The sequence below is a fragment of the Heptranchias perlo genome, chromosome 40 (genome assembly GCF_035084215.1).
Source record: "Heptranchias perlo isolate sHepPer1 chromosome 40, sHepPer1.hap1, whole genome shotgun sequence".
Taxonomy (NCBI): domain Eukaryota; kingdom Metazoa; phylum Chordata; class Chondrichthyes; order Hexanchiformes; family Hexanchidae; genus Heptranchias; species Heptranchias perlo.
Genome location: NC_090364.1, coordinates 6883212 through 6898856, shown reverse-complemented (window position 1 = coordinate 6898856; position 15645 = coordinate 6883212). Strand labels below are relative to the sequence as shown.

Below are 15645 nucleotides of genomic sequence, written 5' to 3'. Positions count from 1 at the left end.
CTGTCATTGGTTTCTACTAATGTTCATTTTCATGTAATCATTGCTTTTGATATTTTTAGATTTTAGACTCTTGGGAGGTAGTTTTAATCCCCAAGAATGGGTGGGTTGGAGTCGGGCGGGAGTTAAAAATAGTTGTTTTTTTGGGTTGCGACTGCAACCTGGCTCCACTTCCGGATTTAACGTGGGCGCGTAAAAGTACGGGCTCCCCCGCTGGGAATGCAAAGTCAGAAAATGTTATGTTCACGACCCAAAAAACAATTATTTTTAACTTCCCACTCTCCCCCAACCCACCCGTTCTTGGGGGTTAAAATTACCCGCTTGGTGTCCCAGGTTAAATTCCTGGTCTTTGCTGATCTGATCCGGGATAGTGGTAGGGTCATCACAAGTGGCTTTAGCATCCCCTGAACTTACAGAAGGGAGAATTCAGAGAAGGTTCCTGCTCTAGTGGCCCCTCCTGCATAAAATCAGCACTCGTGTGGGGATCAGGCGAGGAGAAGAATTGGGCTCAGTAGTGAGGCTGATAACAGATTTTTATCTCTGAACTGAATTCAAATTCTCAAAATGCCACGGTGAGATTTGAACTCATGTTCTTTGGATTATTAATCCAGTAACATAATCACTACATTACCATACCCTGTTACACAAGATTGATACAGAGGCAGTTAAAGAGGTAAAAAATATTTATTCAAATAAAGATTTATAAAAACTCACGCGCACAAAGCAAATTTAAATATATCCCATGTCATTTAATTGGAGGGAAGTTCCAGGCCTGAGATTCAAATGTAACAAGATGGTTCTGACCAGCTCCCTCCCCCAAGGGACTATTTCCTCTTTGCCATTAAAGAGTTCCTTTGTACAGTATAAAATGTGTAGATCACAGCTGCATTAGTTGCTGTGATTATATTTTGATCCCTAAGGCGAAATCCTTGTCTTGTTTACAAATCCTTCCGCAGCATTGCCCCAACCTGTGTGTCCCAGAAATATAGCTCCTTTCACGACCTCAGGACGTCCCAAAGCACTTTACAACCAATTAAGTTTTTTTTTGAAGTGTAATCACTGTTGTAATGGAGGAAACGCGGCAGCAAGTTTGCGCACAGCAAGCTCCCACAAACAGCAATGAGGTAAATGACCAGATAATCTGTTTTTTTAGTGATGTTGGTTGAGGGATAAATATTGGCCAGGAAATAGGGGACAACTCCCCTGCTCTTCGAAATAGTGCCATGGGATCGCTTACGTCCATCTGAGAGAACAGACGGTGTTTAACGTCTCATCCAAAATACGGCACCTTCGCCAATGCAGCACTCCCTCAGGACTGCACTGGAGTGTCAGCCTGGATTCTGTGCTAACGACTCTGGAGTGAGACTTGAACCCACAAAGGTGGGCAGAGCCGTTAACCGTTTATCCTTATATACTTCTTTTCATTCCCATGCCCAGGGTATTGCTGTGCTATCGCTTAAGACCAAATTTGAGGATCCTCAACCAAACGTCAATTTCACTTATCCATCGAGGGGCGGGGGCAGTCTCCTATTTTCTTAAATGGTGAGAAACTTGGAACTGTGGAGAAGGAAAGGGATTTGGATGTCTGTGTACACAAATCACCAAAGGCAAGTGCACTGGTACACAAAGTAATCAAAAAGGTTGGCCTTCACCTCAAGGGGTTTGGAATACAAAAGTGAGGAAGTGATGCTTCAGTTGTACAGAACTTTGTTCAGACCCCATCTGGAGTACCGTTTTGGGCACCGCACTTCAGGAAGGATATATTGGCCTTGGATTCACCAGAATGATCCCGGGGCTCAAAGGGTTAGATTATGAGGACAGGTTGCATAAACTTGACTTTAGAAGGTTGCGGAGCGATCTAACCAAGGTCTTTACAATGATAAAGAGATTCGATAAGGTAGATACAGAGAAACTATTTCCTCTGGTGGGGGAATCCAAAACAAGGGGGCATCGTCTTAAAATTAGAACTTGACCATTTAGGAGTGAAATTAGGAAGGGCATTTTCGCACAAAGATTTGTGGAAATGTGGAACTCTCTCCCCAAAAATGGATGCTGGGACGGTCAATCAAAAATTTTCAAGACTGAGATTGATAGATTTTTGTTAGGTAAGGGTATCAGGTGAGTGAATGGAGTTAAGATACAGATCAGTCATGGTCTAATTGAATGGCGGAACAGGCTGGAGGGGTTGAATGGCCTACTCCTGTTCCTATTATGATGCATTTTGGAGGTTTCGTTGTATTTTAAAAAGCAGATATTTGAGGGTAAGTTTTGCAAGGCCCGGCCTCCGATGTGAAAGTGCGGACTGGAAATCAGGCGTGGAGACCAGTGCACCTGATTCATGGCATGACTAGACTTTGCGATCATTAAAATCAATGACTGGAAAATGGCGATCGCTGCAAATCAGACACACTGACCTTCATGCTCAATTCTCCATTCCGCACTGTCATGAAGCCAGGCTCTGACCTTCACACAATTCATCCTTTGGTGTTGACTTTACATTTTAGAAATGTCCTGTTAACCCACTCAAAAAAAAAAAAACAGATTGATAAACATTGACGTTTTAGTGACAAAGAGTAACTTAAACCTCTGTTGGACGCACTCATTAACCTCATGGGTGCCTTCCTGTCCGGTTAAGTCCAAACTTTTCCGGAATATTCTACGGCTGAGAGACGTAAGGATCGCCTCATCTTATGAGCGACGTCGGTGAGATCTCCTTTTAGCACTGTTCACAACTCAGAAAGGGTTCATGGAATGTGCGAGCTGGCAAGTGCGTTTAGAGATACCGATTTTCTTTCCATCCGTAAGCCTTCTCACCAAATTTGTACATCAGCCTCCCGTCCACACGTTCCAGGATTCCAGTTTTGTAATAGTGTCTGAGGAGGGAAGACGGTGGAGGAAGAACATCTGAGTTAAAAATCATTGAACTTCCACTCAAATGAAATTAGCTAAATTCATTTTATTACATTTTAAAACTGCACGATTTTTTAAATGATTTTCCCAGGTTCCTCCCCTCCTCCCCCGATGTCATTGACTCCGGGCTCGTTCCATTTTTTTTTTTTTCACAACTCTTACCCTGTGGGTGAATAAGTTTGACCTGACTTCCCTCCTAACTCCTAGGTTTCTAATACTTGACTTCTTTGAACCCTTCAGCGCATAGGACAACTCGTGCCACCCCCTTTCTCTCTTATGCTGTTAAATGCTTGGTTGTGTCCAAAGAATCATTTTACTGCCATGGCTGCATGTGGGGTTGCCAACTCTGGTCGGGCATATTCCTGGAGGTGTCATCAGATGGCCTCCTGCCTCCAACAGCCCCGCCCCCACTCTCCCGCCATTGGTCGCCCGATGCGCCCATACTTGCGACACACCGCCTTCCCGCGGCCAATTGGAAAGCGAATAGACTCTTCATTTCCCGATTGGATGATTCTTGACTGTCAGTATTATTGTAACTAATAAACAAATGTGTATAAAGAAAACTTTAAAAAACCCATGATTTTTTAATGCCCTTGTGATTTGTTTCCCAGGTTTTGCTCGCAGCAGTGTCCTGGAAATTAATCTTTAATTCCTGGAGATTCCAGGGCAATCCTGGAGGGTTGGCAACCCCTGACTCTGCATGGGGCAGACGCTGGGCAGTTCCAGTCAGTCGGAGGGAGGTGCAATGATTCTCAGCTTCTCACCTTAGTGCTCGGCTCAGCTTCTCATAATTCATGCCTTTATTCTTTTTCTCGTTGCCCCACAGCTGGGCGAAGGCATTGGACTTGATCACCCGGAAGATCCCCTCTCTCCGGTCTTCCCATCGCAAGACCTCACGGTTCTCCACAGGGTTCAGCAGCAAGTCCCGAACAAACTCCCACAGGTGAACGCTTTGACCTGTTTTATTTTTTTCTTACGCAACATTAAAGGATGATTCAATCATTAAAGAAGGGGAAAAAAAAGAGAAAGAACTTGCCTTTATAGAATCATAGCATCATAGAAAGGTAACAGCACAGAAGAAGGCCATTCGGCCTGTTGAGCCCATGCTGGCTCTCTGCAAGAGCAATCCAGTTAGTCCCACTCCCCCGTCCTTTCCCCGTAGCCCTGCAAATTTTTTCCCTTCAGGTACTTATCCAATTCCCTTTTGAAAGCCACGATTGAATCTGCCTCCACCACCCTTTCAGGCAGCGCATTCCAGATCATAACCACTCGCTGCGTAAAAATGTTTTTCCTCATGTCGCCTTTGGTTCTTTTGCCAATTACCTTAAATCTGTGACCTCTGGTTCTTGACCCGTCTGCCAATGGGAACAGTTTCTCTCTATCTTCTCTGTCTAGACCCCTCATGATTTTGAACACCTCTATCAAATCTCCTCTCAACCTTCTCTGCTCTAAGGAGAAAAACCCCAGCTTCTCCAGTCTCTCCACATAACTGAAGTCCCTCATCCCTGGAACTATTCCAGTAAATCTTTTCTGCACCCTCTCTAAGGCCTTCACATCCTTCCTAAAGTGCGGTGCTTAGAATTAGACACAATACTCCAGTTGTAGCTGAACCAGTGTTTTATAAAGGTTTATCATAACTTCCATGCTTTTGTACTCTGTGCCTCTATTTATAAAACCCAGGATCCCGAATGCTTTTTTAACCGCTTTCTCAAATACCCTGCCACCTTCAACGATTTGTGTGTGTATACCTGCAGGTCGCTCTGTTCCTGCATCCCCTTTAGAATTGTACCCTTTAATTTATACTGCCTCTCCTCGTTCTTCCTACCAAAATGTATCACTTCACACTTCTCTGCGTTAAATTTCATCTGCCCTGTGTCCGCCCATTCCACTAGCCTGTCTATATCCTCTTGAAGTCTATTACTATCCTCCTTACTGTTCACTACACTTCCAAGTTTTGTGTCATCTGCAAATTTTGAATTTGTGCCCTGTACACCCACTTCCAAGTCATTAATATATATCAAAAAAAGCAGTGGCCCCAGCACTGACCCCTGGGGAACACCACTGTACATCTCCCTCCAGTTCGAAAAACAATTTCACCGCTACTCTCTGTTTCCTGTCGCTCAGCCAATGTCGTATCCATGCAGCCACTGCCCCTTTTATTCCATGGGTTTCAACTTTGCTGACAAGCCTATTATGTGGCACTTTATCAAATGCCTTTTGAAAGTCCATATACACAACATCAACCGCATTGCCCACATCAACCCTCTTTGTTACCTCATCAAAAAACTCCATCAAGTTAGTTAAACACGATTTGCCTTTAACAAATCCGTGCTGGCTTTCCTTAATTAATCCACACAGTTATAGAGAGCCTTTTGCGACCTCAGGACATCCCAAAGTGTAGTCAATGTTCTAATGTAGGGAACAGTTGAGGAAGCACATAGCCAATTTGTGCACAGCAAGGTCCCACAAACAGCAATGAGGTAATGACCAGATAATCTGTTTATTTTAGGTGTTGGATGAGGGATAAATATTGGCCAGGACACCGGGGAGAAATCCCCTGCTCTTCAAAATAGTGCCGTGGGATCTTTTACGCCCACTTGAGAGGGCAGACGGGGCCTCGGTTTAATGTCTCATCTGAAGGACGGCACCTCCAACAGTGCAGCACTCCCTCAGTACTGCACTGAAGTGTCAGCCTAAATTATGTGCTCAAGTCCCTGGAGTGAGGCTTGCACCCACAACCTTCTGATTCAGAGGCGAGAGTGCTACCCTCCGAGCCATGGCTGACAAAATGTGTGAAGGCCAATAACGTAGGAGGCCACCGAGCTTGAAAGAGTAGGGCAGAAGACAAAGTAGATTAAGAAGTAGTGATTAGGGGGACACCAAGTTTGGGTTTGTAGATTGCAGGTGAAAGGGAAGATAAGGAAGGTAAAGAGATCTACACTTTTCAGGTTGCAGGGAAGAATAAGTTCGGAGTAGGAGATAGTGCGATCAGTCTTCAGAATGTGTAGGACAGGGGATTTGGAGTTTTGAAGGAACAAGAGAGGAAAGTTTAGAGGAGTAATAACCATAATGGTGTCAATAACATTGCAAGACCTCAGGCCACCATTTTGTGTCATGGAGGTCTTGTTTTTCAACTCCTCACAAGATTTTACAGTAACTTGCTGTATTGTACGTTGTTCTGGTGATAGCTACAGTGCACTGCATTTACTTTAAATTGTTTTTTTTTCATCATTTATGGTCCCAGATTCAAGTTACCTGATCTCAGCGGGGGCAGCAGTTAAGACTCTACAACTGCTGGCTCAGGAGCGGAGATGAGTCAGGATTCTGAGCCCTGTACAGTGACCCTAGCAGGAGAGTGTATGTGTGTGGACATCGGGTGGGTACAGGTATCAACTTGCCTGTGATGCCCTCTATGGTCAAATAGTCTGCCCTTGACTCAGGAATCAGCAGGCTACTTCATCACAGGGGGAAGAGCACAGCCAATCCCAATCCTGTCCTCAGCCGATATTCACCAACTCGCACTATACAGCAGGGATCACAGAGGAGTGATTGGGGCCGGGCATCTTGGCTGAATCGAGCCCAGGGTTGTTGAGACCAATAACAGCCCCAGCTGACTCAGCTCAGCACAGCACAGCCCAGGGATCGAACCTGGCACCTTCCTGATGTTTACAAGGAGGTTCCACATTGGTGCTGAGTCCCAGGCAGTGGGGAGGGATTGGGGGGGAATAATTTCTATTAACTCATTCCACTTAAATGGACCTTAATGTCCACTTACCTTGTTTATGCCGATTCATTTTGTGGCTTAAAGGTTTCTCTTGCTGTTTGGCGTCTGTGCTGCACCTAATTCTATCTGGAGACATCACTGTAAAATGGTTTAAAAAAATAATAGAGGGCACCAATTAGTGATGAGTATGGGTCAGTTTTGTGCTATGGGCCGATGCCTGGATTGGGTCTGAATAAACTTATTTCAGGTGAGACCCTTATGTCCCGAGACAGAGGAGGCGCTTTCAGCTCAACTGTCAAAGTTGGGTTGACCCTCAAGAAAGAATTAGCGTCATTTAAAATGTAGCTGCATGGTATAATGGGAGAGTTTGGGTGCTGGTGAGGTATAATGGGAGAGTTTGGGTGCAGGTGAGTTATAATGGGAGAGTTCGGGTGCAGGTGAGTTATAATGGGAGAGTTCGGGTGCAGGTGAGTTATAATGGGAGAGTTCGGGTGCAGGTGAGTTATAATGGGAGAGTTCGGGTGCAGGTGAGTTATAATGGGAGAGTTCGGGTGCAGGTGAGTTATAATGGGAGAGTTCGGGTGCAGGTGAGTTATAATGGGAGAGTTCGGGTGCAGGTGAGGTATAATGGGAGAGTTCGGGTGCAGGTGAGTTATAATGGGAGAGTTTGGGTGCAGGTGAGTTATAATGGGAGAGTTCGGGTGCAGGTGAGTTATAATGGGAGAGTTCGGGTGCAGGTGAGTTATAATGGGAGAGTTTGGGTGGTGGTGAGGTATAATGGGAGAGTTTGGGTGGTGGTGAGTTATAATGGGAGAGTTTGGGTGCTGGTGAGTTATGCTTCACTGGGCTGAATGACCTTTTCTTGTCCTACATTTTTCTAATGTTCTACGTGTTCTAGATGGATGTGTGGTTTAGTTTCGGTTGCTATCAATCAACTGGTACAATCTGGCTACTTACGAAAATCAATACTGGGCAGAACTGGTTGAACCTGCAGGCCTGGTTGTTCAGTATTTCTGTGACTCGTTGTCACGGTTGCCAGCACACCTGAAAGTGAAGCAGGAAACAAAGCAAGCGTCAGGTTACAGCGCAATGGCAGCATTCTACACCCAGAGTACGGTGAGACAACCTTGTAGTGGAGCTCTCAGCAACCCTGCACTGGGAGCCTCTGCAATTTCACAAGAGGCCCCTATATCTCTGCAATGGCAATCACTGTATCTCTGCAATTGGAGCCCTGTAATTACACTGGGGGCCCCTATGATAGTGCAATGGGATCCCCTTTAATTAGTGCAATGGGAGTCACATTAAATAGTGCAATGGGGGTCACATTCAATAGTGCAATGGGAGCTACATTCAATAGTGCAAAGGAAGCTACATTTAATAGTGCAATGGAAGCTACATTCAATCGTGCAATGGGAGCTACATTTAATAGTGCAATGGAAGCTACATTCAATAGTGCAATGGAAGCTACATTCAATAGTGCAATGGGAGCTACATTGAATAGTGCAATGGAAGTTACATTCAATAGTGCAATGGGAGCTACATTCAATAGTGCAATGGGAGCTACATTGAATAGTGCAATGGGAGCTACATTGAATAGTGCAATGGAAGTTACATTGAATAGTGCAATGGGAGCTACATTGAATAGTGCAATGGAAGTTACATTGAATAGTGCAATGGGAGCTACATTCAATAAGTTTCCTGTGTTAAGATGTATGATTAGAATCCATTGCGGCCATTCACATGTAGCATTATTGTGCTTTGATACTGGAGCTAGAGAGACATACAGACGTAGAGATGGAAAGACAGACAGATGGAGACAGTAGGGTAGATATTACTGTTACCAGTGTTACTTTATGAGCACTTCATGTGCTTGTACCAAATTCCTCTCTGTGCTATTTTAACCCATTTAAATCAAAAATCTGTTATAATAGCAGAGAGAAAATAGTGGCGAGGCGTTAGACACAAGCGCATTAAGCATCTGTGCAATAACTTCACTGGAAGTAAATTCTACTGAACAGAGGTAGAAAGTCAGTGTGTGGGAGAGGTGGAGAAAGACACAGGAAGAAAGGGAATGAGAGACAGGGACAGTGACGAATAGAAGTGTATCAATATTGGGATAACTTTGTGTCGCGGGAAATGGAGTTACGATACAGATCAGCCGTGATCTAATTGAATGGCGGAACAGGCTCGAGGGGCTGAATGGCCTCCTCCTGTTCCTAAGTTCCCATCCATAGTGAGGAACAGGAAGTTCCCTAATTTCCTCTGACTTGGAAATGTTTGTATGATTGACAGCTGCAAGCTAGACTGTATACTAGGATAGTTGATGAATACAAACCATGGGGCCGATATCTGGGTTTGGCGCATAGAGGGCAGGTGACGGGCAGAGCGGGTGACGGGCGGAGCCAACACACTGCCTGCCCAATTGTGCCAACAGGAGTTCCGAACCATCCTCACGTTCAGGCCTTATTTGTGTAGTGCCTGCGAGCAGCAAGCTCTGAATCAGTGCTGCCAGGCAGCTCACCGATTGGAGCCGTGCCGGAAATTGAATGTGGGGCAATTGTGGGGGGGCCGGCAGTGGGCGAGAAGATGTTTGTGGGGCCGGGAGGAGCGTGTGCACTGTATTGTTACCTGATTTGCATATTTAAATAAGCCCCTGCTTGTTTTCCGGCCCACTCCAGAAATCACGGCCATTGATCTCGATTCCCTCCCCTTCTGCCGCTCCTCTCAATTCTCAGCCCTCTCCCTGCTCCCATCCCAATCAAGTCCACACACATCTCGTTCTGGTAAATGCACCGCTCTGCTGAGAGGCATCCTTGTTGGGTAATGGCTGCTTAGGGTTGCCACCCACCTGGACAGTCCCCGATTTTGGGCCTCGAGTCCCGTATCCCAACCGGACCTTGTAGGGACACTCGTCGGTCCCGACTTTCAGTTTGAGTTGCCGTTTTTCGGACAAAACAGATAGATTGGCAACGTGGTGTGAGGTGGTTTTGACAATTCTTACAAGATTGAAGATGGCACCCGAACACTACCCATTCGAGGGAACGAGAGAGCAAGCGGGTTAGGGAGAGTGAGAGAGAGAGAGAGAGAGACAGCAAGAGAGAGAGGGCATTTATTGGATGTAACAAAAAACACTGAATAATACCAGGCAGGCTGAAAAAGTATGGGTGTATTTATCCACTCAAACCTTATTAAGAAACTTTAGCACTACTTTAGCAAACCATAAGGTGGCAACCCTATGTCTGCCTTATATAGACCCCAAGTTTTTAATTGTTCTTTGCCCTGTTTCCCCAACCCCCTCCAGCCACCTGCTCTCATTAGCCCCTTGAACCCTTTTATTTCCCTTGGAGCGCAGGATTGAGGTGCAAATTTGCATATCCAGGTCAGAATCTTAATGCTGTAGAACTGACGCTATTGGGTTGCCTTTGGTTTTGGGAGTTCCCCAGTGAGGGAGCTATAAACGATACTTGTTAAAGAGACTTTAATAGAGTTTGAGTTTGTTATATTAGAGTGTCATAGAGAGGAGGATGTGTTGTATCAGAGAGTATTGTTGAGAAGGGTATGTTTGATAGATTAGGGTGTAGCTCCCGTGCGAGCACCCTCAAAAATTTCAACCTTCCCTCTCCTCTGTCCTGCCATTCACAATGCCATTGACTCCTCTCTTGCTCTGCTCTGCAACTGTCTCACCACTGTCCCCCTCTGATGCCCTTGCCCCTCTCTGATTCCGGAGACACTCTCCCACCCCCACCGCATCCCCCCTGTTCAACAGCCATCTCCAGAGTCTCAACAGAAGTCTCATATCTGTGGACTGCAAGCTGAAAGGCAAACGGCCCAGAGCCTGGCCTGTTAATCCATTGCCAGACCCAGCTGGATTGCCTCAAACTGTGTCAGCGCTCCCTCGCCGTACTCTCAAAATCATCCTGGAGAGTAGAAACAACTCCAAACTCCTCCACCACCAGCCTTCTCATTCTGACTTTGCTGTTCCCACCCACACATCTGACTCAAACTGCAAAAAATTCATGGACCTTCCCATTTCAAAATTAGGCCATCCGATAGCTAACAATTCCCCCTCTAACCTCAAACCCTCTCCTCTGCCACCGGCTCAATTCCCTACCTTCCCTCTTTGCACTTCCAGCTGACGCATCTAACAACAACAACTTGCATTTATATGACGCCTTTAACATAGTAAAATGTCCCAAGGTGCTTCACAGGAGCGATTATCAAACAAAATTTTGACACGGAACCTCATAAGGAGATATTAGGACAGGTGACCAAAAGCTTGGTCAAAGAGGTAGGTTTTAAGGAGCGTCTTAAAGGAGGAGAGAGAGGTAGAGAGGTTTAGGGAGGGAATTCTATCCCATACCCTGCAGCTTCTCCCATCTCTTTCCTTGACACTCAACACACTGGTGAAGCCAACCATCTGTTCCTTTGATCACCAACTGCTGACCACCTAACCTTACCTCCTTGACCCCATGATTGCTGACATCTTCAACCTTCTAGCTCCTTCATTCTCTCCAACTACTGGCCTAGCTCCAATCTTCCTCTTCTTTACCAAGTCCCAGAATGCTTTGTAAATGCTTCCATTTTCTCCCACCACTCCCTGTTTGAGACCCTCCAGTATGGCATCTGTCCTGGCCGTAGAGCTGGGATTGCTGTGGTCCAGGTCACGAACGAGTCCTTGTGTGACTGTGGCTTTCTGTCTCTCCTCATCCCCCTCAACCTCCGCACTGACTACGGCCTGGAATTTCCTCGGCTTCAAGGAAGTTCCTGACCGTAGACACTGTGAACCACTCACTCCATCCTCCTGTGATGTCTCTCCTCTGCTGGCCCTTCTGTGGCTCCGCTCATACCTGTCACAACACAGGCACTACTTCGCCCTCGACAACTTCTCCTCCTCCACCACCTGCACAGTCAACTCTGGCGTATCTCAGGGCTCCATAATTTATACTGTATCATCCAGAAGTATGGAGTCACCTTCCCCACGTCCTCTAGCAACACCTTGCTCTATCTTTTTACGTCCTCCACAGCACCAGAAGCTGTATCTGCGGGGATAGATGCTCATAGTACCTGGTCTAGGTGTTTTGGATGGGAGTGCACCGCTTCAAGGGAGCCTGCCTGATTTTCCATCTATTTAACCTAATGGATGAGACCATGAGTAAAGGAGAGACGGGAAGAGCTGGTGGAAAGAGAGTTCAGGATTCTAAAGGGACTAGATAATGTTTCACAAACTATTTCACCTTGTCCAGAACAGTGGAACCAGAAGACACGACTTAAGCTTAAAGGGAGGTAAATTCAAAAGTAATCTGCGGAAACACGAGAATGGTAAACCAATGGGACAGACTCCCTGGGGAGACAGTGGAAACAGTGTTGATTCGTTCAAATGCAAATTACATAGATTTCTTTCTGAAAATAGCACTTTGTGATACAGTATATGAGTAATTTGAGACGTGACATGTGGCGAGTGTAACATGTTTGGGAGGAACAGGTGACTTTGGACCTATGGTTCCCAAAGCTCTCCACCACTGGGGGTTTTCCTCACCTCATGTCTGGGTCAGTTGGAGACTAATTCACGGAGATTGATAGCCATGATTAGTCAACAACTCCATTATCATTGTATCATGTGACTACCGGGATGGTAGAAGGTGAACTAGATGGTCCTTGGGTCTTTCTTTGTCTTGTAATTCCTACGTTTACCTTTGAAGATGTTGTGTTCCATGGAAAGGTTGGGATCTCTCATCTCCAGCGGATCTCTTTCCAGTGCAGGATGAAAGAGAGAGGGGATGAATGGGAAAACATCAGATCGCTCGGACATCATGGGAGTCGAGAGCAAGGTCAGCGCTGTGGAGAACACATAGCAGATAAGGTGCGATATCTTTGTTTTCCCCTCTGGTCTTCTCCCTTCCTCAAGGCGCTGGCTCATGTTGGGATACACTCCCATGGGCCCTGGCAGTCCCTGATACCCCTCCCAAGTGGCCATCCTTCATATGTCGGTAGGCGTCGCTAGGCTAGTTGGTGGCGGGAAGCATCACAAGCGGTCCCCCCGATTGCACCCGTTGCCTGATGTTCACGTGCTTAGCCTAGGGGAACCGAGGCCAATTATTGTGCCTCAACCGCCTCCGGGGCTAACAGACCAGGAATCAAACGTGGGATCTTCTGGTCTGTACGGTTTAGCGTTACACTGCTGGTGTTTTTACCCACTAGCCCATTGGGGAACCTTATTGTTAAGGCCCAGTAGGGCGTCAGAAGAAAGCGATTCTCTAAGATTCGCTGTCCGGTTTCTCAGAAAGTAAGGGGACAAACATTTTTTTTTAACCAAACATTTATTTTTGTGAATTTTTCATGTGAGACTCATGTACAGTACACTGGGGAAACAGGCAGTGTTTTGGAGCTGAAACACCACCTGACAGCCAGGAACACAGTGCATTAACACCGTGTCTCTTCTATTTGTTAAACGATTTACTAAGTAATACAACAACAGTTTTAGCATCCGGATTTTCCCAGAAATGCGCAATTTGCCCCGAATGCCATAAACTGTGTTCCCTGATCCTCCCAGTGGCGAATCTAAGGTTAACTTTTGCTGGAGAACTCATTTGAAAACACCCCAGTGATTCATAAACAGCGCAGCTAATGTCCGACATAGATTCACGGAGCTGGAGCCGGATACAGAACGGAGCAACAGGTTACATTTCCAAAAGAGCCAAGCAATTCAGGTTTTCCGTCTCGATATTTTAAAAAATCTCCTTTACCTGAGTTGATTAGTATAGATAGATTTGCATAGAGTATTGATTTCACCCAATTTACTTGCGGTGCACTTGGATAGTTAATTAAAGAAAGGCTTGCATTTATATAGCACTTTTCACAACCTAAAGTCGGTCATGTTTTACAAAGCCAAGCTACACTAGACTGTTAAAAAAAAAAGACTGGGATCCAATCATTTTATTTTCTCGGTCTTGCGAGCAGTAGGTGATTTGCTCTGAATTGGGCTTTACCTTTCCACGAGTATGTGCAAAGGAGGTGTCATCATTTCTGTCCAAGCAGCAAATTTACAACCGATTTGTCAGTTTGCCTGATGGGGGTCTATTACAGTAGTTGGCTTCAAAAGGATGTGATTGTTATTTTCTTGTATACCAGCTCCAACAGGCCTGGTTACCAAAGCACCTATTTTACTAGTTAATTGAAGTTTAAGATTTGAACAAAGTTCCTAGAACAAGTCAACAAAATTATTATCCTCAAGGATTGCTTCAAAGAACTTGCATTTATATAGCACCTTTCACAACCTCAGGATGTCCCAAAGTGCTTTACAACCAATGACGTACTTTTGAAGTGTAGTCACTGTTGTAATGTAGGAAATGCAGCAGCCAATTTTGGCACAGCAAGATCCCACAAACAGCAATGAGATAAATGACCAGAATCTGCTTTTAGTGATGTTGGTTGAGGGATAAATATTGACCAGGACATCGGGAAGAGGTCCCTTGCCCTTCTTCGAAATAGTGCCGTGGGATCTTTTATGTCCACCCGAGAGGGCAGACCAGGCCTTGGTTTAACATCTCATCCGAAAGACGGCATCTCCGACAGTGCAGCACTCCCTCAGTACTGGAGTGTCAGCCTAGGTTTTGTGCTCATGTTTCTGGAGTAGGACTTGAACCCACAACCTTCTGACTCAGAGGTGAGAGCGCTACCACTGAGTCACAATTGACACATAGCAACAAAACTACCGGTGAACGACTGTTAGATTGACATAATTTGTTAAAAGAAATACCAGCCGTTTACCTGTTCCGTTGACTGTAGTGGTGATGTTGTTATAATCCCCTAGTTTGCAGTGCATGGGGACCGCTGGGGGCTGTTGGAAATACATTCCACCTTTTCAGGTAGCCTCAGCATACACCACGTAGCAGTCCGTGTCACCACCAGACAGGCAAAAACAAACGAACTGCTGGGAGACCAGATCTGACTCCTGGGCGAAAATCTTCAACAACTTGGGGAATATCCTTATCGCATGAATGGCCAGAATGGATTGCTGAATGTGTGTTTGCGTGTGTGTTTGTGTTTGTGGGTGTGTGAGAGAGTGAGAAAATAGTGCCCGCGTTTCAAGCTTTTGCAGTTTGTTTCCCTCTAAGGCTGCGGTTTGTTGGACTGGTGCCAGTTCACCTATACTAAGAACAAGTTTAACATCCCTCTCATTCTTGTGATGGCAATATGATGCCGACACATGCCATCCATTCTCACTCAGGGAAGGCTGTTGGTGCGACCCTGGCAATGAATCCCCACCTTCAGGGGAGGAAATTGGAGGGGCACATTGTAGGGGAGAAAAATGTATTCATTTATTTAGATCATTTTCTCTCTTTCTTTGGCTTTGATGTGTAGCAACTGTGCTTCTTTGTGGGGGGGGGGGGCGGGGACGAGTTATCTATCTACACCTCCTGTCAGAAAGACAGCTTGATCGGGTTACCAGAACAAACACTGAACAGAAAAGTCCGTTCAGCCCATCTCACCCGCTCTTTCCGCATGCCATGTACAATTGACTCTATTATGGTATCTGCCCCACCCATTTAACTCCCTGCGGGAAAGTTATACAGGAACACTCTCTGATCACAAGAGATAATCAAGCAAAACTACAGTTTATTTATCTCTCCTCATCCCTCGTTGGAAATGGGACTCAGGCTTATAGAGATGCTTAAAACTTCTTTTTGTAAGTATCTTCCCCTTGGTTTCTCCTTCCCAATTGAAAACAAAAGTATTGAGTGTGTCATTATCAGGTTGGGAGGGAGGGCAGGTAAAACCAGATTTTCTGGAGAACAGGAGATACTGCTGCAAGGGACCATGTCACTTAACCAGCAAACAAATACGGAAAACTACCAACGCAAAGATAGATTTCTGTCTGTGGTGATGTAATTGGTTTTGCAAAACTCATACATGGGCACCACGATGACATCCCAGATATTTAATAACCTCTAATGCATGTATTAAAAAGAACTTGCATTTATATAGCACCTTTCATGATCACAGGACTTCCCAAA

At 45.6% G+C, this 15645-nt stretch overlaps 1 protein-coding gene across 1 annotated transcript; it reads right to left on the bottom strand.

Moving 5' to 3' along the window:
• Nucleotides 1-688: 688 nt before the first annotated feature.
• LOC137305621 (ETS-related transcription factor Elf-2-like) lies at nucleotides 689-14733 on the bottom strand. Its single transcript, XM_067974494.1, has 6 exons — nucleotides 14399-14733; nucleotides 12323-12466; nucleotides 7589-7675; nucleotides 6683-6769; nucleotides 3672-3879; nucleotides 689-2870 (listed from the first exon to the last, which is right to left on the bottom strand). The coding sequence occupies exons 1-6, from the start codon at nucleotides 14481-14483 to the stop codon at nucleotides 2771-2773; spliced, it is 711 nt and encodes a 236-aa protein (XP_067830595.1). The 5' UTR covers nucleotides 14484-14733; the 3' UTR covers nucleotides 689-2770.
• Nucleotides 14734-15645: the final 912 nt, after the last annotated feature.

What these genes read in the sequence shown, in the direction of transcription:
- LOC137305621 (XM_067974494.1), bottom strand. Translation starts at nt 14,483, where the DNA reads ATGTATTTCCAACAGCCCCCAGCGGTCCCCATGCACTGCAAACTAGGG. An exon ending in CACTACAGTCAACGGAACAG is followed by an intron (nt 12,467 to 14,398) that starts GTAAACGGCTGG and finishes TGTTCTCCACAG; the next exon opens with CGCTGACCTTGCTCTCGACT. An exon ending in TCTGCCCAGTATTGATTTTC is followed by an intron (nt 6,770 to 7,588) that starts GTAAGTAGCCAG and finishes ACCATTTTACAG; the next exon opens with TGATGTCTCCAGATAGAATT.